General features: G+C 65.0%; 2 protein-coding genes across 3 annotated transcripts in view; one reads left to right on the plus strand and one right to left on the minus strand.

Annotated features, from left to right (window-relative positions):
- LOC111153493 (semaphorin 4D) overlaps positions 1-4,672 on the plus strand; it is a 47,332-nt gene extending 42,660 nt beyond the window's left edge. The window contains exons 14-16 of the mRNA XM_022512546.1: positions 2,641-2,813; positions 2,914-2,957; positions 3,747-4,672. Coding sequence (XP_022368254.1) covers positions 2,641-2,813; positions 2,914-2,957; positions 3,747-4,672 — 1,143 coding nt within the window. The remainder of the gene's footprint in view (positions 1-2,640; positions 2,814-2,913; positions 2,958-3,746) is intronic.
- An 11,255-nt stretch (positions 4,673-15,927) lies between these two features.
- Positions 15,928-25,685, minus strand: part of LOC111153492 (SECIS binding protein 2) — a 47,393-nt gene continuing 37,635 nt past the window's right edge. The window contains exons 11-17 of one of the 2 annotated variants that reach the window (XM_022512544.1): positions 25,134-25,297; positions 24,453-24,591; positions 23,836-23,986; positions 23,153-23,373; positions 17,377-17,531; positions 17,008-17,179; positions 15,928-16,657 (exon numbers count right to left, since the gene is read on the minus strand). In XM_022512544.1, coding sequence (XP_022368252.1) covers positions 16,566-16,657; positions 17,008-17,179; positions 17,377-17,531; positions 23,153-23,373; positions 23,836-23,986; positions 24,453-24,591; positions 25,134-25,297 — 1,094 coding nt within the window. In that variant the 3' untranslated portion in view covers positions 15,928-16,565. Of the gene's footprint in view, positions 16,658-17,007; positions 17,180-17,376; positions 17,532-23,152; positions 23,374-23,835; positions 23,987-24,444; positions 24,592-25,133; positions 25,298-25,685 lie in introns of both variants that reach the window. The other variant, XM_022512545.1, reaches the window with a different exon arrangement.

Consider the following 25,685-nt stretch of genomic DNA (forward strand, 5'->3'; position numbering starts at 1 on the left):
GGGCAGGCCACACAGGGAGCCGTTGGGGGCCATGTGTCTGTCCCCACGGGGGCCCCTGCACTGGGCCGCCTAGACCAGCGGGAAGGCAGCGTGCGTGCCCGGACCCGCACGCCTTCTCCCAGGGTGGGCGGGCTCGGGGGGCTTGGAATGGTGGGTGTGCAGCCAGGGCAGCAGGAAGAGGAGGTCAGGGCGAAAGACACCCCCTCCCCCGCCAGCCGAGTTTAGGCTCGCGGGCAGTCACGCGGGTCTTGGCAGTAGGAAGCTGGCGGGCGGCCACCACTGTGGGAACAGAGAGAGGCTGGGCCATGCTGCCCGAGGACACACACATCCTTTCGTGGTTTATTGATGTGAACACGTGTGGATCAGTTACCGTTTCGACCATTCACACGTGCACAGCTCAGCAGCATTACCATTTCCAGAACCTTCTCAGCTTCCCAAACGGAAACCCTTTCCCCACTGAGCACTAACCCAGCCCCTGGCACCCACCATTCACGTTCTGTCTCTGGGATTTGAGGACCCCGGGGACCACACGTAAGTGGGATCAGTATTTGTTGTCCTGTGACTGGCTTATCTCACTGAGCACATGTCCTCGAGGGTCAGCTGCGTAGCGTGTGACAGGACTTCCTTCCTCTTCCAGGAGGAACACTCCGCAGTTCGCACACGCACATCCTGGGTCCCCGCCATCTGTGGGCGGGCGCGCAGGCCGCTTCCAGCCTGGGCTGCCCTGAGCGGGGTGCACGGACATCGGAGTCCTGCTTTCGGGTCATGTGGAAATAGGTGGCAGACGTGCTGTCTGGTCCCCGCCGAGCCAGGTGGCAGGATGCATCCGCGTGTTGTGGGGGCGCCTTTTGCAGACCTCCTTCAGCTCCAGACCCCACCCCAGGTCGGACGAGGCTGTCTACACGGTGACTTAGCTGGGAGGGCCTGAGCCCTGGACTCCCAGGGCCATGGGGACCCGTGAGGGCCAGGGCACAAGCGCACACACCAGACCTCACGCCTGGTCAGGTGGTTTTTCTATCCTTTTAAACACCTTTCATTATGCAGTAGTGTGAGGTCCACAGAGGCGTTGGGATGAGGGGTGGGGACCCTGGGCCTTCTTTCCGTGTGGAGGGGCTCTGCGGGCACAGTGCCCACAGGACCCCAGACGTCTGGTCGTCCCCCCAACCCCAGTCCGAACAATCATCTGCTCCACTTCCGGAGCCTCGCTTGGCCTGGGACGCCTCACTCCTCAGCCCCTGTGGCCGGGGCCAGTCCCCATCGGTCTTTGTCTTGGTGGCACGGTTAACTACAGAGAACTGGTCGCGTTCTGCGGAACGCTGCGGTCTCCTCGTGCTTGGATGGGGCTGAGGGTCTGGGACCCTGCTGGCTGGGGCGCGTGGGCGTATGTTCAGCCTGTGGTGCCTGACGCTTGCTTGTGGGGAGACCTCAAGGCTGCTGTGTTGTTCCTCCGGCCCCAGACTTGTGCACCTGCCGGTGATCGCAGCCTCAGCAGGTGTTTTCCTGCCCCTTCTCTCAGTATCGGGTACTTGGTGGCTGTGCTCTATGGGAGCCCAGCCCTAGGGAGGGGATGTATGCGGAGATGGGAGCCCACAGCCCCCAGGGTCCCTCAAAGTCGCCCGCTCGGCCCTCCCGGAAGCCCTCAGCTCTGTGAACCACGTGATTCCTGGACCGTGATCTAGTGTGGCATCCTCGGTCCTCCCGGCAGGTGTGTGGCTTCATTTGCCCAGTCCCTGCTAATAGGGAGGGGCTGGCCCTGGGCCTGCGGCTTGTTATCACAGGACAGTCGGCTGCAGAGGGGACCTCCTTTCAGCTGTGCCTGTGCAGAGCGGGGGGGTGGGGAGGGGTCACAGGCTAGGAAACTGAGGCTGGCCTCAGGAACAGGAGCACCAGCCAGACTCGGTCTCCCCAGGGGAAGACCCCATCTGGGTCCAAGACTGAATTCTGTTAAGCTCGCAAATCTCAGGGTTAACCAAAAGATGGGGCGGTGGGTGGGGGTCGCGGGTAGGAGAGTGTAGACACAGGCGCGGAGCTGTAGTCCTGCGGCCGTGGCTGCCTGTCGCGCGGCCTCCCCGTGCGGGAGCCCCATCCCCGCTGCACGGAGAGCGGTCCGCCCTGCCCTGAGCCGGGCTCTCCGCCGCACGGTCTGCTGGCCTCCCCGTCCGCGCGCTCCTCCCTCGCAAACCCGGACATGACAGCGCCTGGCGCGTCCTTGGTCCCACATGCTGGGATCCCGCACGCTCCCCTGCCACTGGGCACCTTTCCTGGCCCCGCCAGGTTCGGACCCGCTCAAGCCGTCTGCGCACGGCTACTCAGGCTGGGCAGGCCTGACGTGGGGCTCCGAGTTGTGCCGTTTGATCTCTGACGGGTGGTCGGGCTGGGAGTGCGCAGCTGGAGGGCTCTGTGCACCCAGAGGGAGACCCGCATCCACGCAGGTCCCTGGGTGAGAGGGAGAGGGAGAGGGAGCGGGGCCCGGAGGGCGGAGTCCGTGCGTGGGCGCGGCTGGGAGACCCCACGATGCCCGCCTGCTCGTGGTTCTGGAAGCTCCTCGATGAGCAGACGCACACACACATGCGCCGGAAGAGCCCGGTGCCGCGTCCGCGACGGCCGCCCCTCACATGCCTGCCCCGTCTCCCCCCGCAGGGCAGCAAGTTCATCTACGCGGGCTCCAGCTCGGGCGTGGTGCAGGCCCCCGTGGCCTTCTGCGAGAAGCACGCCACCTGCGAGGACTGCGTGCTGGCCCGCGACCCGTACTGCGCCTGGAGCCCGGCCGGCCAGGCCTGCGTGGCCCTGCACCCGCCGGACCGCCGCGGCAGGTACCAGGGGACGCGGCAAGCCGCTCACCCGCCGGTGGGGCAGGCGCGCGCGACCGACTGCACGCGTGCCCACATGTGACTGTGCCCGCTTGTGTTGCAGGGATCTGCTCCAGCACATGAGCGGGGACACATCTGGCTGCCCGAGTAAGTGGATCCCTGTCGCTGCGCTGCTCCCAGGCACCGGGCATCATCGGGCCGCAGCGCTGGCTGCTGGGCCATCTTGTACCTTGTGTTTCCCCTTCTGTCCCCAGAACGGAGGGCGAGTATCCATGAGGATACTGGGGCCGGCCCGCCTTCCCTTTGACTTGCAGAAAAGGGTGTTTGAAGCCGCATAGCGGGTCTTTTCCTGGAAGGGCACGTGTTGTCCAACCCAGGACGTCAGCTCTCGAGACGCTGCTCTCCTCCACGTAGCTTGGGGCTGCTTCGACGGCCCAGACAACCCGGCAGTGGAAGGGAGGGAGGCGAGAGCGGAGTCCTCAGCCCCTCTGCAAGGCCACCGCCGGGTCAGGCTCATCCCTGTGTCCTCTGGAAGGCAGTCGTGCTCCTGTCCCTGACCCAATGGCTGTCATCAGCTGGGGCGGCTTCAGGAAGGGGCACCGGGCACACCAGGAGGCCGCGAGCCCTGCAGCCACCAGCAGATGCGTGTGGTGTGCGACTTCAGGTGCGGCCACTCGGCCTCCCAGGAAGCCAAGGGCTCCAGACGTCATCCCGGCCGCCCGGTGGCCTCCGGGTGCCGTGTCCCACTGGGCTGCCATTGGGGCTCGTCGCTGCCGTTTTGTCACGCATGTCTTTATCTCCTTAGTCGTCCTGGAAGATTCCGTGATGCTCCAGTGGGTGAAAAGCTTGTGTTCTTGTGCGTGTTAACCTGTTTGTAAAAGGAGGGAGGCGGCGAGCGGGTTGTTGACACTGTGCACGTTTATTTTGATGTTCCAGATAAGACTAAAGGAACTTTGCGGCAGCATTTTTTCAAGCACGGCGGCACGGCAGAACTGAAATGCTCCCCAAAGTCCAACCTGGCCCGGGTGGTGTGGACGTTCCAGAACAACGAGCTCAAGGCCGAGGGCCCCAAGTACGGCCTGGTGGGCAGGAAGGACTTGCTGGTCTTCAACCTGTCGGAGGGAGACAGCGGGGTGTACCGGTGCCTGTCGGAGGAGAGGCTCCGGAACAGGACGGTGCTGCAGGTGGCGGCCAGGCACGCTCTGGAGGTCAGGGTGCTCCCGCGGACCCCCGCGGCTTCCACCGCGCCGACCACCCACGCCGAAGGGGACAGGACCCCCCTCAGAGTGTCAACGGAGCCCACCCCAGGCCCCCCAGCCCAGACGCCGGCGGTGCTGGGCCCCACACTGGGGGCCGTGGCCCCGCCGCCCAGCCCCGCGCCCAGCCCCGCGTCGTGCAAACCCAAGACCGTGGTGAACACAGTGCCGCAGGTGCACTCGGAGAAGACCGTGTATCTCAAGTCTGGCGACAACCGCCCACTCATGGTCCTCTTCCTGCTCTGCTTCGTGCTCTGCCTCGGCCTCCTCTCCTACAACTGCTACAAGGGCTACCTGCCCGGCCAGTGCCTCAAGTTCCGCTCCGCCGTGCTGCTGGCGAAGAAGCAGCCTGCGGCCGACTTCTCCGAGTTCGAGCAGAGCGTGAAGGAGACACTGGTGGAGCAGGGCAGCTTCTCCCAGCAGAACGGGGCACAGCCGCGGCCGGCCCTGGACACCGGCTACGAGACGGAGCAGGACACCACGGCCAGCAGGGCGCCCACCGACAGGGAGGACTCGCAGCGGCTCGACGACCTCCCGGGCCGGGACAGGCCCTTCGACGTCAAGTGTGAGCTCAAGTACGCCGACTCGGATGCGGACGTGGACTGAGGCGGCTGCGCGGAGGCCCCCGGTCGGCGTCGCGTGCCCGGCCCGGGGCGGTGTGGGGAGCCCGTGTCTGTGCACCTGCTTCTGTGTCTCTTCCCTCGGGTCGAGCTTGTGAGTTGGGTTTCTTTGTCCTTTTGGAAAGCGGCGAGCATCGCGCCGGCCTCCTGTGGTGGGCCACGGGCGGGGAGGGGGCCCGCGGGCTGCGGTGGCGGCTCCCCTCGGCCCCAGCTCTCCGCGGCCCCTCGCGCCTCCGGTGCCCCCCAACCCCCCGCCCTAGAGCAGCAGCCACTGAAAGATTGTTTCGTTCCAGATTGGAAATGACATTTTTGTTTATCAGATTGGTAACTTAGCGCCTGTTGTCCAGATTGGCACGAACCTTTCCTTCCATGGGATTATTTTGTAGGGTTTTACTTTTTTTGTGTTGGGTCGTTTGTGTTTTAAGTCACTAGAGCAGATGTTTTAATGTTTAGAAGACGTACATCTTCCGGCTTCCGTTGCGAGGACAGGCTCCAGCTTACGTTGCTTATGATTCTCAGGGATAAACCTGCTTTGGCTAAATGCATTCCTTCTGCTTCCAGACACATGGACAAAACCATCTCGAGCACACCAGTATTTTTTGTTTTTTCTTTAACTTTATTCCTTGAGGGAAGCGTCATACTCAGATTTTCTTTCTGTACTTTTTCTGTTTAAATTCTTTCGAAGAAGAGAAGCCAGTGGGTGGCTGTCCGATGAGCCTGGCGGGGTCCCCAGCATCAGAGGAGCCGCCTGGCCCAGGGCCGAGGGGGCGCATGTCTCGCCATCGGATGCTTACAGCTGCTGCTCGAAAACTCCTGTGCGGACGGACAGACGGACCTCCGCCGGGGCGCCATCTGCCATCTGCGCGGCTTCTGTAACTGTCGGCTCCTGCGCACGGCCGCTCCCCACGGGACACCCCGCTCCACTGACCAGAGTTGGCCCCACCTGTGCGCGAGCTGGGCGGCAGCGGCCGGACAGGCCTGTGTCTCCACACACCCCACGGAGCCGCGGGGTGGCCCACGTGGCTGGCGCAGTCTGGCATGGCGCGCATGGGAAGGGCGGTTTGGCCGTGGAGCCGTCACGGTGCACCTGCTACTGCGTGCGCGCTGGAGGCGGCGGCGCACTTGCCGTGGTGGGGAGCAGCACACGGATTTCTGTGCCTGCGTGGACAGTGTCCTCTTCAGCATGAGATTCAACCGTTTTGGTGTAAACATTGTGTTTTATAAGATTTACTTTGTTTTTATTTTTCTACTTTGAATTGTACACATTTGAGAAATAACCGAATAAACAAGAACCTTCTATCCTTGATGTGGGCCTGTGATTTGCCGCGGCTGCCGGGAGGCCCCTGCCCGTCCCTCCCACCTGTGGGGCGCTGACCAGAGGCAGGTCTCAGGACCGCCCGGGGCCCTTTCTTCTCCGGTGCTTTGCTTCCTTTCTCTGGTGTGCGGTGGGATCCTGACGACGCCCGCCTCAGCGGCCTCTTTCTTTTCTGTCCTCTGTCTCACAGCCTCGTCTATGCCCTTCCCTCCTCCGGGGTCCTCCTCCCTGTCCTGTCGGGGCCCTGGCTCAGCTTCCTCTCCCCGAAGTCCCCGGCCGGCGTCGGCCTCGGGGTCTGACAGCGGCCCGCCCGTCACCTTGCTGCCGCCCTTCCTCAGCGACCAGGCCCAGCACGTGCGCGCCCCGGGGACCTTCCACCTCTTCTGCCAGGCCACAGGTAAGCAGGGCACCGGGCTGGGTGGGGTGGGCAGTGTCGGCCCGGAGCCCCTCCTGCGACAGGGGGGCTAGTGGCTTTTCGAGGACCAGTGTTCCCTGCCGGGGGCTTCACGGCCATGCACTCGGTCGCGAGTGCTCAGCTCTGCCTCCGAGCCTCCAGGCCATCCACAGGCGGGCTGGGCCGGGCCCCAAGACCTCGGTTAGTTGCTCAGCCGTTCGTAGGACTGTGTGTGCTGACCGTTCGGGGCTCGGTCTCTGTGGCCTGAGAAATTAGCTCCAGAGCCTGCAGAAGGGGCGCTGTGACTTGGGTGGTGATGTTGACACGGGACAGCTTGAGAGCCTGGTGGCCCGGGAGATGTTGGGAGGGGCCGCTGCACGGCCGCGGTCTGGCCAAGCCGCTGGCCAGGGCCCCTTCCTCCATGCCCAGCGGGGACGACTAGAGCACAGGAGGAGGACAGGCACAGGCGGTTTCTGTAGGGAGATTTTAAACTGCGAGAAGCCACTCGGGCTGTGGAGCCGGCTCTGAGCTGTGGCGTGCCCCAGGGGGGTCGCGGACTGCCTGCGTGGCTGCAGGGGAAGTGGCCTGTGTGTGGCACGCTGTGGAGAAACCTTTGGGATCAGGTCTGTGTGGTCCTGGGTCGCCTGCTCCATGCCTGGCCTTGGTTTGTGCTGGGCCCCCGTGTGGCTCCGGGGCCTGGCGATTTCCCTTGGGGCTTCCCCGGGCAGGACATTGTCCCTGTCACAGGGAGAGCGTGTGGTCATACAACCCACAGGGGCAGGAGGACTATGTGTCCAGGAGTCAAACGCTCGTACATGTGGCTTCTCAGGCACCCGTCCGCAGGTGTGCACGTGCAGCGGTGCTGTCCCTGCGACTGGGGGACGGAGACCACCGTCAGCCAGAGCAGGAACCACACTGGGCTTCAACAGGGACCCAGCACGGGCCATTAGTCGTGGAGCTGTGGGCAGCCGGGGAGAAGGGGTGGGATCCTGCTCACGGCGCCAGCAGGATGCACCTCTGCTGGGGGCCAAGGATGGGGACTGTGGCTGGTGGCCTTGTGGCCTGGGACAGAAGTGGGCAGCATGGAGGGGCAGTGCTCGGGATGGACTGAGCGGAGGGCCCATGGCCCCCGCCCTCCTTCTCCCATGCTCCTCAATTCCCAGGAACATTGGCCCACCTAGAACCTCCCATTGTTCCAGTGCGGCCCCATCTGAGGCTGGGAGGTGGCCCAGGAAGGACCAGTCTTTCCCAAGGAACCCGCATGTGCCGTTCCACCCAAGAGAGAGGGCCCCGCGTTTGCCCAGAGCGGGCTCAGTACACACCCCGCACATGGTGCACACGCGCCACAGTGGGGCTCCCGGAGGCTGGCATGAGTGCCGTGGCCCCGAGGGAGGGCCGCCCCGCCGCGCAGCGGTGACTGAGAAGTGGGTGCTGGAGAGCGCTGGAGGGGAGAGGCCACATCCCGGTGCCCTCACCCCACCCTCCAGAACCCTCACCAGGCAAAGCCAGGAGGTGGCCCTCGGGGGAGGACCCAGCCAACGTGGAGGCGCTCATGTCCACACTAGGAGACCACTGTTGCCAGAGCAGCCCAGCAGGCGCAGGCCCCCCGCAGTCCTCGCCCTGAGGCCAGCCTGCCAGGCTACTGACTACACGTGGACATCTGGGTTTCTCTTCCCCTAAGCCCCGGCCACGAGCCAGGGCTGGCCCACCGTGCAAGTGGTGGTCCAAGTATGTGGTGTTCTAAAGGACAGCGACTTGGGAGTCACGGATGGTACCACAGCTTAGGGCCTCTTCAAGCTACTGCTCTGGCCGCAGGCCCGGGGCCACCACAGGGCTGTCCCTATTAAACCACTTCACAGAACCTGGGGCCGTGACCCAACCCAGGCCAGGTGGCCAGCTTGTGATAGGCGTGGCTCGTTGCCCAGTGATTTTCAGGGCTTCTCTGCTCGCCCTCTTCCCTCCGTCTCCTGATCCGCCCCGCGGGTGTGTGCGTGTGTCCAGGTGTGCAAGCCACGCCCCGGTGTTTGCTCAGCGGCCGCGCCTCCGTTCCCAGGCCCGAGCGTGCAGGGGGCGAGTCCAGCTTCCAGGGTCGTCCAAGCTGCTGCCTGCCTTGCGGTGAGCCGTGCGTGTGCACCCGCGGTCGGGAAGACACTGGCAAGTCGAGGAAAGGGGTCCTGGGCCGGAGGGATGGAAGTCGGCGTGTGGCCGTGTTTCAGACTTTTCAAGAATGACGACCCCGTGCCCCTCGTGGCAGGAGTCGGGACAAGCGGTCATACGTAGCTGTGTTAGGGCTCGTATGGACGGACACGGGGACGGTAGCGAGGGACCTGTATGTGTCTGCGTTCCTGCACGTGCAGACCACACCTCTGCGCCCGCAGGCCGGAGCTCCGGGCTCTCCTTTCCAAGGAAAGCCAAGCTGTGTGCCCCAGGGGCCGCCGCATCTGGCGGGACTGTGCTTCCCGCTCATTTAGGCCGCGTCCCCTCTAAAGCTAAGAACAGAACCACTGCACTATAGGTGACGCTTGGCTGTTCGGGGTTTTGAGGGCCTTGTATGTTTTAACCGTGACGTTGGACACCAGAGTCCCTGCAGCTCCTAGGCGCCGCGGGGGCCGCAGAAGGTGCGCGGCAGAAATACCCTGTGAGTGCCCGTGGTGGCCGTTGGTGCTGGCGTGACTCAGGGCGGGGGCTCGAGAAAGGCCAAGGCTGGGCTGTGGCGGTAGCCGACTCACGAGCGGGTCGCTTCCCAGGAGGGCAGAGACCCCTCCATGGGTGGGCAAGGCTGACCAGTCTCCTTGCGGGGTCTCGATCCTCAGCGGGTTCCGCAGGGCGCTTCTGCCGAAGCTGCTCTCCCTTCTGCTGGGCTCGTCCTCGTGCGCGGTCGTCGGTCCCAAGCACCTGGCACCCCGTGAGGCTGTGCACCCGAGCCGGCGACCCCCGCCCCTCCCCTCCCCACGATGGGGCCTGGAAAGCGCGTTCAGCCACACGCGCCTCCAGGGATTAGGACCTACGCGTTCTGGGGCCACTGTTCAGCCGACCACAGGGCACTGGCCGCTTCAAGGAGGAAGGCTGACGGAACTGGGGCGGTGAGGACCCCCCACTCCGGCAGGGTCCTGACTTCTGCGCAGTTGTGAACTTGGCCATGCCGGACACCGTCCGGCCCTGGAGGCCCGGTGTGAGCACCTCCCCGGGGTGCAGCCAGAAGCCGGTGGGAGGCCACAGCGCCAGGCTGGCCCCAGGGTCAGGGTAGACCACAGGCATGGGGATGCCAAGGGGGGGACACCTGTCACAAATGTGGCCCGAGAACTTGGAGTGGACCCCATCACACTCCCCTCCAACTCAGGGCTCTCAGGCCCTGCTTCCAGAATCGGGTGTCCTCCCTTGGTGAGAAGCCACTGCTCTGAGGGGCTCTGGTTTTGTTATACAGGCTGAGGGGCTGGGGGACAGGCTGGAGCCAATGGCCCCTGCACCTCGTTGACCCCAGGGTAGGTACTGGAACCTGAGGCCAGGGGAACCGTCCTAGGGCCCAGGAGAGATGCCGCATTCCCAGGGCACGAGGGCGTGGCCCTGCAGGGTTGCACGAGGCCCCCGGGGTAGGGGGGTACGGCCTGCTGTCTGGGCCTGATAGTGGGGTGCGGACCTTGCTGATGGGTTTAACGGTCACTTTGCCTCCTTGTTCTTCCCTGCATTCGGAAGGAGCTGCAGAGTTTTAAACAGAGTAAGTAAAACAAAAGCTCCCCTTTAACGTTTTTAAAGCTTTCCTGGGGCTAAGTGCGCGCTTGAAAATTTGACGACGAAGCTTTTCAGGACCGAGCGGCACGCAGTCTGTGCTCAGCCCGGGCCCTCGCATGTGGTCAGCCGAACGCTTCGCTCCTTCGGGTCCCGGCTCAGGGTGAGGAATCGGCGCCAGCTCAGGCCACCCCAGTTCTTTGTCCGAGTTGGCCGTGAGAACCTTCCGGAAGCTCCTGCGATGCATCCCGGCGGCTCCAGCCCTGGGAGGATCTCCGCGCACGGCAGCACGGGGCAGTCGGGGGCGAGCGGGAGCCCGGGCTCTTGGGAACGGACACGGACCGCCTCACTTCCCGATCACGGTGCCTCATGAGAATCCCTGTCCAGACCTGCATCCGCGGCCAGGCGGGCTGGCGTGCGGCGGCCCAGCAGCCACAGCAGGGGCGCCGGCACGGGCGTGCCATGGGTGCTACACGTATGTGGTCCTCGACGGAGGACAGAACGCTGCGGGAAAACAAGGTACAGCGACGGACTGAAGTCCCGGGAAGCCCACACAGAAAACAAGAGAAGCCACTGTGTCCCCGCGGCCGACGTGGCCAGGCAGCTGCTGTGCGAACCACTTCTGAGCGAAGCCTTCCAGAATTTCCTTGACGGCCTCGGCGTGTTTCTTTCCTCAAAGTGCCTTGTTCTCACGGCAAAACCAGTATTTGCTGTTGTGGGTCTGGGACTCCAGGAAGGCGTAAAGAGCGGGATCGCAGCGCCTCGCCGTGCGCCACCTACAGGCAGCTGCCAGCGGCGCGACGGCCAGTGGAGGCCTTTGCTCCGGGCGTCTACACGTCTGTGCGCGCGTGCACACACTGATGCACAGCCACCTCCTAGGACACGACGGCGTTTCCCTGGGCTACGGTCTCAAACGTGACTCCCAGATGACAACACAGGTGTCCGTCACATCAGGTCTGTGACCCGTGGTCGTTCGTCTCCGACCTCTTATGGACACAGCTCTGCTGGCCCGGCCCGGCCGCGCTCTCATCCCGGCCCCGGGGCTCGTTCCCGGGACTGCGTGGACCGCGTCTGACTTTCCCGCGGGAGAAAGGTTCCTCGAACATGCGGACCGCGGCGCCTCACTGACGAGAGACCAGAGCGGGGAGGGGCCACACCCGTCGCGCAGGAATCCCGGGGAGGCAGTCCTGGAGCTCTTCCTCCTCAAGCCGGCCGTGGCCAACACCGCCCCACGCCATGCAACCAGCTCCCGCGCCGCAGCTTTGCATCCTGGGTGCGGCCGCCGGGCTGCAGGTTCCTGCTGGGCTCGGGGAACTCCAGCCGCAGACGGCGTCCGTCCTCCGCCCGGCGTCCTCCACGACACCGCCGCTTGTCGTCCCCAGCTTGGGGGAGCGGCTGGGCAGAATCCTGCTTCATGAAACGGATTCGCGGGCAGGACCGGATCTGGGTTGGCACCCGGCCCAGCTGCTGGGGCCACCCACACCTGGCACAAGTGGGGGAGAGGACAGCAGAGAGAGGGGCCTTCAGTCTCGCTCGGCACCCCGGCACCCATCCTGCCCCCCGGGTTGGCTGGACCCCCCCCCTTCAGTGCTGGGGAGAGCAGGGGTGGCCCCACAGAGGCAGCGCCTTTGGTCACGGGGTGGTGGCAGGGCCCGGTGAGATGTCTCTGTGTCCCCAGGTCCTGCAGACATTCACTTCATCTGGGAGAAGAACGGCCGTGAGCTGGAAACGTGTGTCCCCACGCAGAGCCACGCGCTGCTCGACGGCAGGACCCACGTGCTCAGCTGGCTGCGGGACGCCGTCGACGAGAGCGCCGAGTACCGCTGCTCCATCCTCTCCTCCGCCGGCAACAGGACCTCCAGCGTGCGGGTCACCGTCATGAGACACGGTGAGTGGTGTCCCTCTGCATCCACACACCCACCCTGCGCACACACCTGCCAGGGTGCACTCCCTGTTTCCGTTGGGCGGTGCTGGGAAGGCCGCGTTCTGAGAGCCCAAAGGCCCAGCTCTGGCTTCACACGGAGAGGACCGGGCGGGGTGCACAGTGCTGGCCTGAAAGGTCTCGCATGCCCCGTGGAGGTTTGCCCCATGTCTCTGCAGGCTCTGCATGTGGCCTTCCCGGACCCCCATCCGCATGATCCACACTCATGCCACAGTGTCTCCAGGCCTGACCAGGCCCATGGCACCAGGAAGCCTGCCCTTTCCTTTCCTCCGAGAGATACTCTGCTCCACTTTACATCCCATGCTCTTTCTGGAACTCTCCTGCCAAACGTGGGACCGCCTGGCATGGTGTGGAGCAAGGAGGGGCCCCGGAGCCACACGTTGCTTCCAGACAGCCTTGGAGGCCTGTCCCGGAGCCGAGCATCTCGGGGAGGGTGTGCCTGTTCCCCTGCTGCTGGCCTAGGGCTCCGCGCTCCAGGGTCTGCTCTGGCCCCACCGGCGCCTCCGCTTCCAGCTTCCAGGTTTTGTGCTCCCCCCCCCCCCCCGCCCCGTTTCCAGTCCGTCCTCAAGTTTCCATCAATGCTTAGGAGATGCTGGAAAGGCCCCATCCTTCTGGTGAGAGTTTAGGGAGAGAAAACTGCAAATTTCTGCCCCGCCCACAACCTGGTCCTCCCATTTCTGTTAAGTACCCCCGCCCCGCCACCGTCCAGACACCCGGACTCCTCACGTAAGCCTGACTCCCAAGCCACGAGGTGTCCTGCAGAAACCGCGAGACCGGCACTGGCGGCACAGTCGTGAGGGCTCCCAAGGTGGTCCTGCTCCCCTGACCCCTGACCCCTGCCTCGCGGTCACCAGCGCACCAGTGTGGGAGCAGCAGGACCTAACGCGAACGCGGGCAGGTGTACCCGCTGCACACACGCAACGGGGGGCAGGGACGCCGGTCGGGACAGCCCGGTCTCTGCCTGCCGAGCCCGCGGTGTCTCCTGAAGCTGCGGGGCCTGGAGAAAGCAGGGCTCCTTGCAGGGTGGGAGCCAGAAGTCCCTCCAGACGCCCTTGGGGTGAAGGACCCCCGAAGACGCCTGTGCAGAGCTCGCCCCAGCCCTGCCCAGTTCTGCTCACGGAAGGAGCTCTGCATCTCGGGGCGCAGGTCCCCGGCACCCATTTCTGAAATTAGCAACAGGAGCCGCGGGCCTGATCAGGGACGCGGTCTGGTAACTGCGGCACCTGGGCTCGTGCCGCCCCGACAGCGTCGCGCGGAACTGGCTTCCGAACCCTCAGCTCAAGCTGCCGCGGCAGCCACGCGGGGCAGGCAGCAGCCGAGCGCGCCACGGAGCCGGCCTGCTGCGCCGCGGACTGCCCGGCCTCACTCGGGACAGGCCTCCCAGGGGAGGTGGCACCAGCCCCAGGACGGGGGGCACTAGCCCCTCTCTTGCCTGCGAGACGAGGACAGGGCCGGCGTGACCGTGGGGACCAGCCGCTCCTGGGGCCGCTGGCCTGAGGAAGCCCCCACAGCCAGGAAGGCAGGCTTGGAGGCAGGAACGCCTCGCCCCAAACCTGGCCGTCGGACGGCCTAGCGGACAGTATGGACCCAGGAGCCACCAGGGCCGGCGAGGCTGACACCCGGCACCGCCCACCTTTGTCTTGCAGAGGCGACCCACCAGGAGCAGTGGACCAGAGAACTCGCGGCCTGGAGGGCTGTGGCCGGGGAGCATGACCGCGTGATGCGGAGCTGGAGGAAGGCGTGGGTACGTGGCTGCGCTGACGGCGGGCAGGGGCCGGCAGGGCGGGCCCACAGAGCCGTTCTGCCTTCAGGAACCTTCAGGCTCTGAACTCCAGGCAGATCCCCAGGGCGTGTCAGCACGGTGGGGCGAGGAGGGCCTCTCCTGGAGACTCCAGTTGGGGGGCACGTGTGGCGGCAGGGCCACAGGCTCTCGCTGAGCCCACAGGGAGTCCCGTCCAGGCACCCGGGGCGGCAGGACAGGCAGCCCCCAGGCCCGGGAGTTGGCCGGGCAGGCGCCCCGGAGCTCCACGGCAGGCTTCCACCGTCCTGGCCGCAGTGGCCACCTACAGCCTCTCCTCGTTGCCGACACGGGCTCGGGTTCTCTGACCGATGCCTTTGAGCTCAGCTCGCACAGGACACCGTCCCCAAAGGCCACCTCCTGTGTCTTGGGGGAGGGCCTCTGTTCTGCCAGGAATTCAAAGGGGCCTGCGTTGTTCTTTCAGGAAAGCTGTGACAAGGACAACTCCTAGACCGCAGCTGAGCCCGCTGCCCCTTGCCACGCCGCCCCCGGAGAGGCCCCAGGACGTGAGCTGTCACCTGGCCTGCTGAGACGGGGTTCGCCTCAACCGCCGAGACAGCAGCCAGAACTTTAAAGACTCAGTTGCTCGCAGGGGACAGGAGAGGCTGTCTGGCGGACACGGGACACCAGGACCATTAATAAAGCTACAGATTCGATGCCAGACAGCGGCGCGCATGATGGCTCCTCTTCCAGAAACGCCGCTGCTGTGCTCCCCGGCTGCTCCTCCCTGCCCACACGACAGCCCCGTCCCCAGCCTGCCGCTGCTCCCACCTTCACTGAGCTCCCACGCGCCAGGGCCAGGCCCAGTGAGACCAATGAAGCAACTGGCCTGCCACCTCGAGTGACAAGAGCCGCCCCCCAGGAGCTCTGGACACTGAGGGCTCCTCCGAGTGTGTTCTGTGCGTGCCCTGAGCTGCCGTGCCCCATGCCGGAGCCACGGGGGAGCCTCTGCTGACGGGGCTACACCCTGTGCGGGACCCGAAGGCCTGACGCTGCGCAGCCCAGACCCTGGTCACCTTCTGCTAATGAAATGACGGTAACCCGCAGCCAGTCCACCCCCCCCAGAACCTCCCTGCAACCCCCGCACACGGACAATTACAGCCTGTGTCCGGACCCCCCGCCCCCGATTCGGAGGCCGAGGACCTCTGAGCGCGCGCCTGTCTCCACCGGCTCGCAGGGGGGTCCGCCTGCCCGCCCGCCCAGCGCCGTCCACTCAGCGAGGTGTGCGCGCGTCTGGGCTCCCGCGGGACGGGCTCAGAGGCCTGGGCCCTTCCGGGGGCAGCTCTCCGCGGCCGGGAGACTTGCCCCGGGTCGGGACGTGGGGGAGTGCCTCACGCCAACACCGCAATGAGACGCGTGCCCCCAGCCTAGCGCGGTGGGGGGTGGGGGTCTGGTGGGACCCGACTTAGGAGTCTGGGTTGTCTGCACTGTTGAGAAAATAAACAGGAATAAACACAGTGAGCAGAGCATGTGCTTGGGAGGCGCGGCCCCGAGGGCACAGGCCGGTGCGTCCCCAGCAGCCACAGCCTCTGCCACCAGAGGGACGCTGTGGCCAGGCCAACCCCAGCAGTAAGTCCCCCGCGAAGCACCATGTGGCACCGACACGGTACTCACACTGCCTCGCTGGGCTCCATGTGCACCCCTGGGCCCTGCTGCCAGTTCAAAACGTCCCGCTCTCCTTGTAGATGAACTTGAGGACTTTCCTGTCATCTCTCTCAAACCTCCCGCAGGGGACGGGGCACCTGCTGGCGCAGGAAGGTGAGAGAGCCCTGCCCCTTGGGGGAGAAGCTGCGCTGTCACACGGCTCCCGCAGGCCACTCACCTCTGACAAACCACGCCCGACGCCACCGAGGTCCCCTAACAGTGCGCTCAAGGCCAACGAGCCCCGCAGCTCGCCCCACGCGCCCCAGGCGGCAAAGCTCTGCTCTGTCCTGCCCCTACCCCGTCATGACACCGGGTCACATGGGGCGGAGGCAGCAGCCCCCCCAGCAAACCTCGTCCCCTTAAACGCCGTGCCTGAGGGGCCGCACCAGGACTCAGGACGTGCCCACAAGCCTAAGACCGCGGGCTGATCAAATCATCGCTCTTTATTCAAAATAAATAAACCCTCTTACCTACAGCAAAATATGAAAGCAAACTTCTATCCCACTGGCCTCCAAGATAGAAACCACATTCAGAATACATTCGTTTAGAAAAAAAAGAAAACATCTGTAGATCAGCGAAACAAATCCCGAAACTTCAACATACATTGGTTCTTTGAAAAATAAAAGCAAAAAGGAACAATTCATGTCAAAAGGTCACAGGTTAGAGAAGTGATTTTCCTCGAGGCTCATTTTAGCAGACCCTCTACATATCCCCCCATTTCCAGTCAAAAAGCCAGGTCCCGAGAGCGGCGCCCCCCCACGGACACGGCTCAGCTCTTCTGCACGGGATGGGGGGTGTCTTCACAGCAGAGAACTCGGGGCGCCACGCCTTCCAGCCGTTCCCAGACTCCATAGCTCAGACCCAAAGCTGCCTCTCGGGGCTCTCGGGCAAGGCTCCCCCAGCACGCCCGGGGGCCCAGGGGCCGGGACGCGCCTCCTGGATTCACCTCCCGACGCAAAAGCCACACAGCACAGCAGGTCTGCGGAGACCTGAGAAGAGACGGGCCCCCGAGTCTCTCAGGCCCCCCTTCCTTACCGCACGCGACACACACAACAACGCGCTACAAACTCAGGTTCAGCATCTGCGAGGTTGAAGCCTCCAGCTCCAGCGCGCAGCGACTGTACGCCTCCAGGTGTCTCCTCCAGATTTCCACTACAAACCACAAAGGGGCACAGCTGAGGGACACGCAGGGACAGCTGGGGCCGTCTGCTGCCCGGGGGGAAGCGGCTGCCCAGGGGAGCTCAGGTCCCTACAGGAGCCTGGGGAGGACCTCTGCCCCACCCCGTCACCCCCGTCGCCCGTCACCCCCATCACCCCTGCTGTTCGTGTCTGAGAGCCTCCCGCCAGGGACCCCACGGGGCTCAAGGCCACGCTCTGCAGGCGCCATGTGACCTGAGGTGTGAGCCCAGCTGGGACCGACCCGGCCTTCTGCCGCCGCCTGTCAGTCCAGGGGGACGCGGAGCCTGAGGACGCGCAGTCCCCCCGCCCCGCCCAGCACTCACTGTAGTGCGGCTCTTCTCTCCCGGCCACGGGAGCCGCGGGGCTGTCCTGCGCCGAGCCGCCGGGAACCGGGGGGCCGGGCTCCCCAGCCAGCTCGTGGCGCGTGCTCTCCAGCATGGTCTTGTACGCCTGCCGGGCGGCCGTCGTCAGCTCCACCATCCTGTGGAACTGGTCCTGCAGCAGAAGGGGCGCACGGATGACACCCCTGACCCCAGAGGACGCGGGTCTCCGCCCGCCAGGGAGCGGGGGTGAAGCAGGGGGACCCCAGCAAGGGTACCGCCTGCCAGCGGGAAGCACAGAGCTGCCCCCCGAGTGGCCCTTGGGGGACACTGCACGCACGCCCACGGCTCCCGGGCCGGCCCCGAGCTCACCTGCGCCCCGTCGTAGCTGAAGATGCCCACGGCGCTGACGGGCACGGCCTTGTTCAGACTGCGCCCCAGCGCTTTGCGGTTGAGCGCGAACACGAACGGGACGCTCTGCTCGCAGGCGTGGTCGATGATGGTGTGCAGCGTGTCGTCCAGCCCGCCTGGTGAGGGACAGGGCAGCGACGGGGGATGCGTCACACGCAGCCTGGCGCCGTCGTGGCCACAAAGGGATTCCACCTCCACAGGGCGACACCCGCGTGGGCCGCCCCCACAGGCGCAGCGCTCTCAGAAGAGACGCATAGACGCGTCCTCCGCCAAAGAAAACACCGGGCCTTACGGGGGACACGGGAAGGGAGGTCTTCACCTTCTAGCAGGGTCCCCACTCCCGATCCCAACATGGGGACGGGCACACAGAACACCCAGCAAACCTCAGACACCGGCAGGGGCCAGGCCTCCCCATCTCCATGTCAGACGCCCCCAAGTCTCAGTGACACCCGAGCTCCAACCAGAGGGCTGTGCGCTGCCACCGCCCACGCGCTCTTCCATTTGCTAGAGGCTCCCGGGACGCACCGCAGGGACGCACAGCCCCGTGTCTGCCTAGTCCTTTAAGGCCATGACCCGGAACTGCCATCCCCAGCCAGAGCAGAGGGGCACGGGGTGGGGGCAGGGTGGGGAAGGCCCCCGCGCACCCACCAGCAGGCGCCCCACGACAGGCAAGCCGCAGCACAGGCCGCTGGCGGACTCCACCTCCGGCCCCTCCCCTCCCTGGAGGCCCGGGCCGGGGTGCGGGGGAGGACCCAGCTCCGGCCCGGCCCCCAGTCACTTGGCTGACCCTCCTGGCAGCTAGCCCCTGCCTCTGGGCGGCTCCGAAGGTCACCTTCGGTTATGTAACACCTCCGGGGAGTTATCAGCACTACTCCAAGGTGTGAGCCACAAGCCAAGCACAAAAACCGAAAAGGAAGAACTGTACTTGGGTCACGGAACGACTACACGGGCGTTCGCTGCGAAGGACAGGACGGCTCCCAGGGAGTAATCCGAAGCGCACTGTGCACCAGGCCCCTGGCTAACTGCCTGGGAGCAGGAGCTCCTGGGTGTGCACAGGACCCACCAAGGCCGAGGCCGTGCCCACACGGATGGGACCCTGGGGCACGGAAAGGTCACCGAGTACAGTACACGCCAGGGCCCAGCGGCAGACTCCCCGCCCTCCACTACCCGCCCTGCAGGGTCTGGGCATGGGGGGCGGGGGAGGTGCAGGAGAGGCACGCTGAGAAGGGCAAAGGGCGGCTGTGTGTGTGGGTGACGTGCCCGCCACATGGGGGGGGGCCCAGCAGTCCCGAATCTTACTACAAGAGAGGTACGTGTGTGTGTGTGTGTGTGTGTGTGTGTGTGTGTGTGTGTGTACAAGTCACACAGGCGAGCGGAGCAGCGAGGACGTGTAGGGACAGGCGTGGAGATCACTGCAGACGGACCAGACCACTCGCCCAACACCAAAGACGCACAGAGCGGCTTCAAGGCGCTCGGAGACACAACAGAACAGCGACAGGAAGGCACCTGTGCCCTGGGCCACACTCATCCCAAGGACAGCAGACCAATTTTGCGTCAACCTAAAACCCTGAAATACTCTTCCTACAATGGGGATTTTCTTTGAAGAATAAGGAATATGACGAGGCCCGCACATCCGGGTCCGAGAGCACAAGTGCGGGTGCAGAGCGGGCACCCCGGCAGTGACCCGGCGGAGCGGAGCGCGGGAGGCGGCGGGGAGGGGGCCACTGGGTCAGCCTCTGGAAAGATCCCGCTGAGAATACAGTCTACCGACACAAACAAGAACAGAAACGTGGAAGTACCAGAAAAACCAATATTTAAAAACCTAAAAATAGGCTTAGAGCATTAAGGTGGACAATGGCATAAAATCTAAAAGAATGGAAACACCAAAACAAAAAGCCTCAGTATAACACCCAAAATCTCTGCCCGGCCAAAAAACGTTTAAAAAACAGGCAAAAGACAAACCAAAACAACATTCAGCACTCTCGCCCAGAGGGCTCACTTACTATATAAAAAGGCACGTGTCACTATTGGAAAAGATCGGCAAACCCAAAACACAAACGGGAAAAGAACATAAACCATCAGTTCACTGAAACCCCCAAGCTCTTCAACAAGAAAGCAGCTACTCACCGCCCCCCCCAAGACAAATGGGGGCCCAACGCCCACGCCCCACGGAGCCGAGCCGCTGGGGGCACAGCGGCGGCCTCGGGCAAGCAGCAGCGGCGTGACCCACAGGACCCGCGGCCGCACTGGGCCTCGCAAGCGTGGCGGGGCCCACAGAGATGCTCCCACAAGTAGGAAGGACAGCAAGCACGGTGAGTCCTTGTTCTCAGCTGTGGATGCCTGGAAAGACCCAGGGGCTGTCCACGCCGTGGGGTGCTCCCAGCTGGGCCCCCAGACCGACGGCTACACGCACGGGGCCCACAGCACTGGGACGCCAGGTCTCCATCTCTCTCTCAGTCACACCCTGATTACCAAGGACCCATCAAATGGGGCAATGCCACTTGCCTCTGGGGAGCTGCAGGCATCTGGGGGGCTGACTCCTTTAAGGGAACTCAGCACCTGGCTCGTGTCATGGCACCGCCCCAGCAAATCGGCAGATGGACGGACTCAAAGACGGGGTCCACGACCTCTGCCAGAGACGAAAACGTCTGCCATGGTCCCTGTCACCTGGCACCACTTACAGGAACATCCAATTTTCGTTCACGAGAAAACGAAAGCACATCTCGCTGCTCTGGGAACTGGGGCGTCACAGTCGCCAGTTTGCTCAGAGACTAACACTCAGGCCCCATGTCCCTCAGCTCTGCCCAGGCCCTGGCCCAGACCCACCTAAAAACTGAGGACAGAGAGGAGGAAGCAAGCTCTGCGGACAGAGACACTCAACGAAGGCTTCCGCTCCTGGCCGAAGGCCTGTGTCCCCAGCCAGCAGGGAGAGCACGAGGGGAGTGGGCGGAGGAGAGGCGCGCCATCCTCAGCTAGAGCTATGGTCCGTCCCCACCGCCCGCCGGACACTCCCATGGCCCTGGGTGCCAGCCACGCAGTCGCGCTCTGCCTCGTGTCCCCCATCCCCGGGGCCCATCACAAATGCTGTCTGAGCAGCTGAGGGCCGTCGAAGGCCTCCTTTCCAGGCGGCCCCTGGCTAGTGTCAGGGCTGGGGTTTCCAGAGGGCGCGCGCCACGCTAACTGGTAAGAGGGACAACAGGGCGGGAATGAGGAGGTTCATGCCAAGCGCCTCCTCTGCCGTTCAGGTCCCTGCAGACGACACCCCACGTGCGCCTCCATGGGACTCTCCCGGGAGAGACTGGGTGGCTACACTTGTCTGTCTGACGTCGCGGCAAGTCTAGATGGTTCTGCCCTGCCCAGCGCCCAGCCCAGCGCCCAGCCCGCAGTCTCAGTGAGAGCCGCGGGCACCTCCACGGGCCCAGTTCAGAGTTTGGACAACACAACCTAGAACAAGCAAAACGCTCAAAACAAACACCATGTAAACTTCAGGTTCGGAATTCCCAGACGAAACGCCACCTACGCAGACACAGTCCTCCCACACGGCTCAAGGCCGGGACGCGGAGTCCTCCCTGTAAAATACTGCAAACCGTCGGCTAGCTTCTCCCGGCAAAGACGCGTACGAGACGTAGTGACGAGTTCCCTCAGCCTCAAAGCAGAAGCGCGCGGGCACGGACCGCAAACAGCGGACCTGGACGTGTCAGCGATGGAGCCGCCTGCCGGCCAGGCTCACCCCTCCCCGGGTCGGGGGAAAAGCACCCAGCAGTGCCCACTGCACACACACACCCGTTTCTCGCTGTGCTCGTTACAGACACAAGTCACAAGCACAAGTCAAGGGCAGGAAGCTGGAGCGCCAGCAGAGGCTGAGCCCGCCGACCGGACAGCAGGGCGAGTGGGGGGAGCCCACAGCCCGCCCTCTACGGCCTCGTTCCAGTTCCCCGGGGCCCGGTGGCCGCGTGTACCTTCCACGCGGAGCGGAGGTTCAGAGGATGTGAGGGCGGCTGGCGGGCACACCCGCTCACCCGGGCAACGCCAGGCCCCGACTTCTAGGAGGGATCTGAGGACAGAGGCAGGGTGGAGGCTGCGGCCCCGCACGAGGCTGAACGTCTGCCCGGGGGCATCAAGACATCCCCTTGGGAGGGCTCCCCAGCACAGCAGCGGCCCAGCAGCCAGCCTAGCGTGGCCCCGCAGCAGCAGCATCACTGAAGAACATGCTAGAACCGCAGCTCTGGGGCCCAGTGCCTCGCGCTGGCAGGGAGTCGGGGTGATGCTGGCGCGCACTCGGTGGGCAAGCACGGCCCTGCGACGCAGTGCCCGGCCTCAATGCACCAGCCACACCGGCTGAGGATGAGCAGACGATGACGGCCGGTGGCCATCCACGCCAGCCTGCGGCCTGAGACCCAAACAGCCCAGCAGCGGCAAGAGAGGCACTCAGGGTGGGGGCGGGGGGCGCGCACCCCCCCCACATCCTCTCTGCGCGCTGCTCAGGGTACTTACTGATCGGCCCCGCAGCAGCAGGGTGGCAACAAACACAGAGACTTCAGGACAGCAGAAACCGCTCCCGGAACCCAGAAGAAGAGGAACGGGAAACCCTGCGGCCGTTCAGCAGATGCCACCAGCACACAGAGCCAGGGGACGGCCAAGAGGACGGCCGCACAGGAGGCCCGGCGCGCAGAACGTCCCACAGCAGGGCCCACGCGCCACCCACCCTGCTGCTCACAGAGCCCTGCGCACAGGCAGCGCCCACCCACTTCCAGAGAAGAGGAAGAAGGACGGAGAGCGGGTGTCGCAGGGACACCGGGCTCCGAGCCCCATCTGCCAAACGCATGCTCGCACCTGCCTTCTCACCGGCCCGGGCTCGCACTCCTGCCGGCATCCGCCCAGCCCGCTGCCCAGCAGGAGCCGGAGGCCGTCCCCTAGGACAGTCACGGGGGGTGCAGAGAGCCTCGAGGAGCCCAGGCAAAGCTGCGGAACGTCCCGGGCACCAACAATCTCGGGGGAGGCTCAGGCCGCGGGCCGGGAGGGAGGGGACAGACTCGTGTTCAAACCCAATGCTGTGAAGGGATCCAAGGCTGGGGCGCAGCGACCACACAGCCAGAGGACAGGGGCCCGAAGTCCCCTGCTGTCCCATTCCAGGGTCAGGGCCTGCCCCGAGCCGCTGCTCTCGGGCCCCAGGGACCCCACACAAGGCAGGAAACCTCCAGTCTCCAGCTGCGGAACAGCAACGGCAGCCAGGGAAGCTCCGCGCAGGAGCCAGACTGGCTCCCTGCGAGGTGACCCGACCCATGCGGGCGACAGCACACATGCTCTGAAGGTTCCCTCGGCCCCCGGCAGACAAAGACACAGGTCACAGGTTCCCCACGACCCCGTGCCCCCGACACACCGCCGGTTCTGTCTGTCCTCTGGCCCAGCCCGCTGCATCCCACAAAACACAGCCAACCGTCCCGGGTGAGACAGCCGAGCCCCGGGACGAGCCGCCCGCGCTCCTGGACCGAGCAAGGACACGCCAGCTGGACTGGGGCGCAGCCGGTCACAGAAGCCCCATGGCAGGAGCCCCATGGCAGGAGCCCCACGGCAGGAGCCCTGGGGACCCCCACCTCCCTGGAGGTCTGACGGACCGGCCAGACCGCCATCTGGAACGGCCCGGGTCCGGCTGCGTCAGAGCGCGGCCGCCGGGCGGCCAGGGGAGCGGCAGACACGGGCCTCGGTGATGGGAGCGGGAGCCCGCGCGGCGCGTTACCTTTCGACTGGGTCTTCTCGCAGTTGGGGGAGATGATGACGCACTTGAGCTTCCTGAGCCTCAGGTGCTTGAGCACCTCCCGCAGCCCCAGCACCAGCCGCCGTTTGGTCTTTGCCTTGACCGGGTCCCTCTGGTACGTGCGGTCCTGGAAGCGCACCAGCTCCTTCAGCAGCTCCGAGACGCAGGCGTCCACCTCCTTGCTCAGCATCTGGCTGCAGTAACTGAGGGAGGCGCCCGCTGGCGGCGGCCCTGTCGGGGGTCCCCGCGGGGAGCGGCCCGCACCGAACCGGGCCCCCGGCCGACGGACCGCATGTCCTCCCGGCTCCCAACCGCGAGGGGCAAAGCCTCCTTCTGCCCGGCCCGGGCCCCGGGGCGGCACCGGCCACAGAGAGACACAACCGGAGCGCGCCCCGGAGAGCAGCGGCACAGGAGCAGGCGGCGCTCCCTCCGACGTCCCCGGAGACACCAGACCACGAAAGGGAGGCGTCACCTCTCCACCTGGCCCGCTGTGACAGCACGTGAGGACAAGGACCTCGCAGAAGCAGAACGGGCAGCCCTGCCGTGGGTTCTGACAAGGAGGAGAGCCAGGGTCCAGCCTGGTGCCCTGAGGACGTCGGGGCGCAACAGCCCCACACTCCACATCAGAGTGAGCCCAGCCTACCCCGGGGCCCGCGGTCACTCACTCCCGGAACCTCCTGCTGTGGATCTTGGGGCCGCCTGTGCCGCTGGGGACCGGGTGGCAGCCCCCCACCTCCTTCTGGAGCTCAGCTCTCGGCAACCCTTCCGACGCGCCCTCCAGCGCGGGCGCAGAGGACAACGACACGTCGGACCCCTCTGCAACGTCACAGAGAAGTGAGTCAGCACACAGCCCGGGCCACGCTGGGCGCACGGGCCAAGGGCGGGAAAGGCCCGAGCGCACCTCACAGGGCGGCATCTCCAGGACAGCCCCTCCCCGCAGAAGGACAAAGGTGACAAGTGCTCTGGCCACGCACCGATGCTCTGCGGGCTGTTCTGAAGGCACAGCTCGGTCAGCGGCTTACTGACACGTGTCCCCTGCGACCCCATGACCCTCACGCTGCTGGGCAGGTGGCTACGCCATTCGTGCTGTTCATTCTCACGGGGAGCATCCGATGCCACACAGCGCACCCTCGGGGGCCTCGCCCCTGTCCCTCGGCCCGCCCCCCAAGAGGCGCAGGGGCCAGGAGCGCTGCCAGCCCAGGGAACACCGTCTGGCCGGCCAGCACCCCGACAGCTGCCGCCCTGAGCGGGCGCGGTGCACGGCCCACCGGGACATGGGTACCTGAGGGGACAGCCTGCTCCGCGGCCCCGTCGTCGCCACCGCTCTCGCCATCCAGCGCGGCATCACTGGCGGGAGCGGGGCTGCCAGTGTTTTCTTGGAGACGCTGCTGCTTTCTCTCCTGCCGTTCTTTCAAAATAATCTTTAAGATGAAACAAACAATTAAAACACCTAAATACGTGTCCTCACGAACGAGCCCTTCTGCTGAACGAGCCGCCCCACCTCGGCAGGTGGGCATGGTACCTTCCTGCACCCTCATGGCAGCAACATGCCCTCTGTCCCCAGGGGCTGGGCCCACGTCCCCCAGATGTGCAGAGGCGGGCACGCAGGACCAGGCCAGACAGCACCGCCGCGACAGCCCCAACAAAACCCATATTCCAGAATCTGCACACCAGCCAGATCACCCCAGGGAGGGTGCGGGCAGTAGCCCCCGTTCCTGGTTCTCTGTCCGCAACACCTGCCCAGCATTACAAGAAAAGGAGCCCGTCTCCAGGAGCGGAGGCGCCCTGCTCCGTGCCCTCTGCCGCCCCACGCAGGGAGGGGGTCGTTGCCAGAGAGCCACACACACATGCCGAGAGCGCGCGTTCCAGCAGAGTGAACATCAGATCCGAAAATGCTACAAGCTGTTAGACGTGACACAGACCCGGCAGAGTTGGGTCTCGAGCACCAGCCTCCCCCGCGTACCTTCTTCAACGAGGTTGGCTTCTTGGCCTTGGGGCCCTCCCTCCGCTTCCCCTTCTTCATCAGCGGGCCGCTGGAGTCCAGGGGGTTGTGTGGCGTCTTCACCTGGCTCAGGCGGCCCTTCTTCCCCGACGCGGTGTCTCTGGAGAGGACCGGCACTGCCCCGACTGCGACACGAGGGGACACGGGCGTCAGACGCCCGCCACCCAGCCCATGACTTCCCTCATCCCCGTCGGACTGACCATTACACAGTGGGCTCACTGACAACCCCATGAAGTTCAGATCTTCCGGCAGAGATCCAAAAACACCATCACTTAGCTGGGGACAACCAGTGTCCCCTCCCTGTGATCCAATCTCCATGTGGCTCAGCAAAGCGTGAGGTGGGGGCCCCCCACCCTCTGAAAGTGAGGTATTTCCAGGCAGCGCACACCTACGACAGCCCTAGTGACAGGGTCCGGTCCCTCCCCACCATTTTCGACACCGTCTCTCAGGAGGAGGCTACTGGTTTCCAAACTCGCGTGGTCTCTCTCACTAGCCTGTAAGATTCTCTGCGTC

This window comes from Enhydra lutris, unplaced genomic scaffold (assembly GCF_002288905.1).
Source record: "Enhydra lutris kenyoni isolate GAN:26980312 unplaced genomic scaffold, ASM228890v2 scaffoldscaffold33, whole genome shotgun sequence".
NCBI classification, from domain to species: Eukaryota; Metazoa; Chordata; class Mammalia; order Carnivora; family Mustelidae; genus Enhydra; species Enhydra lutris.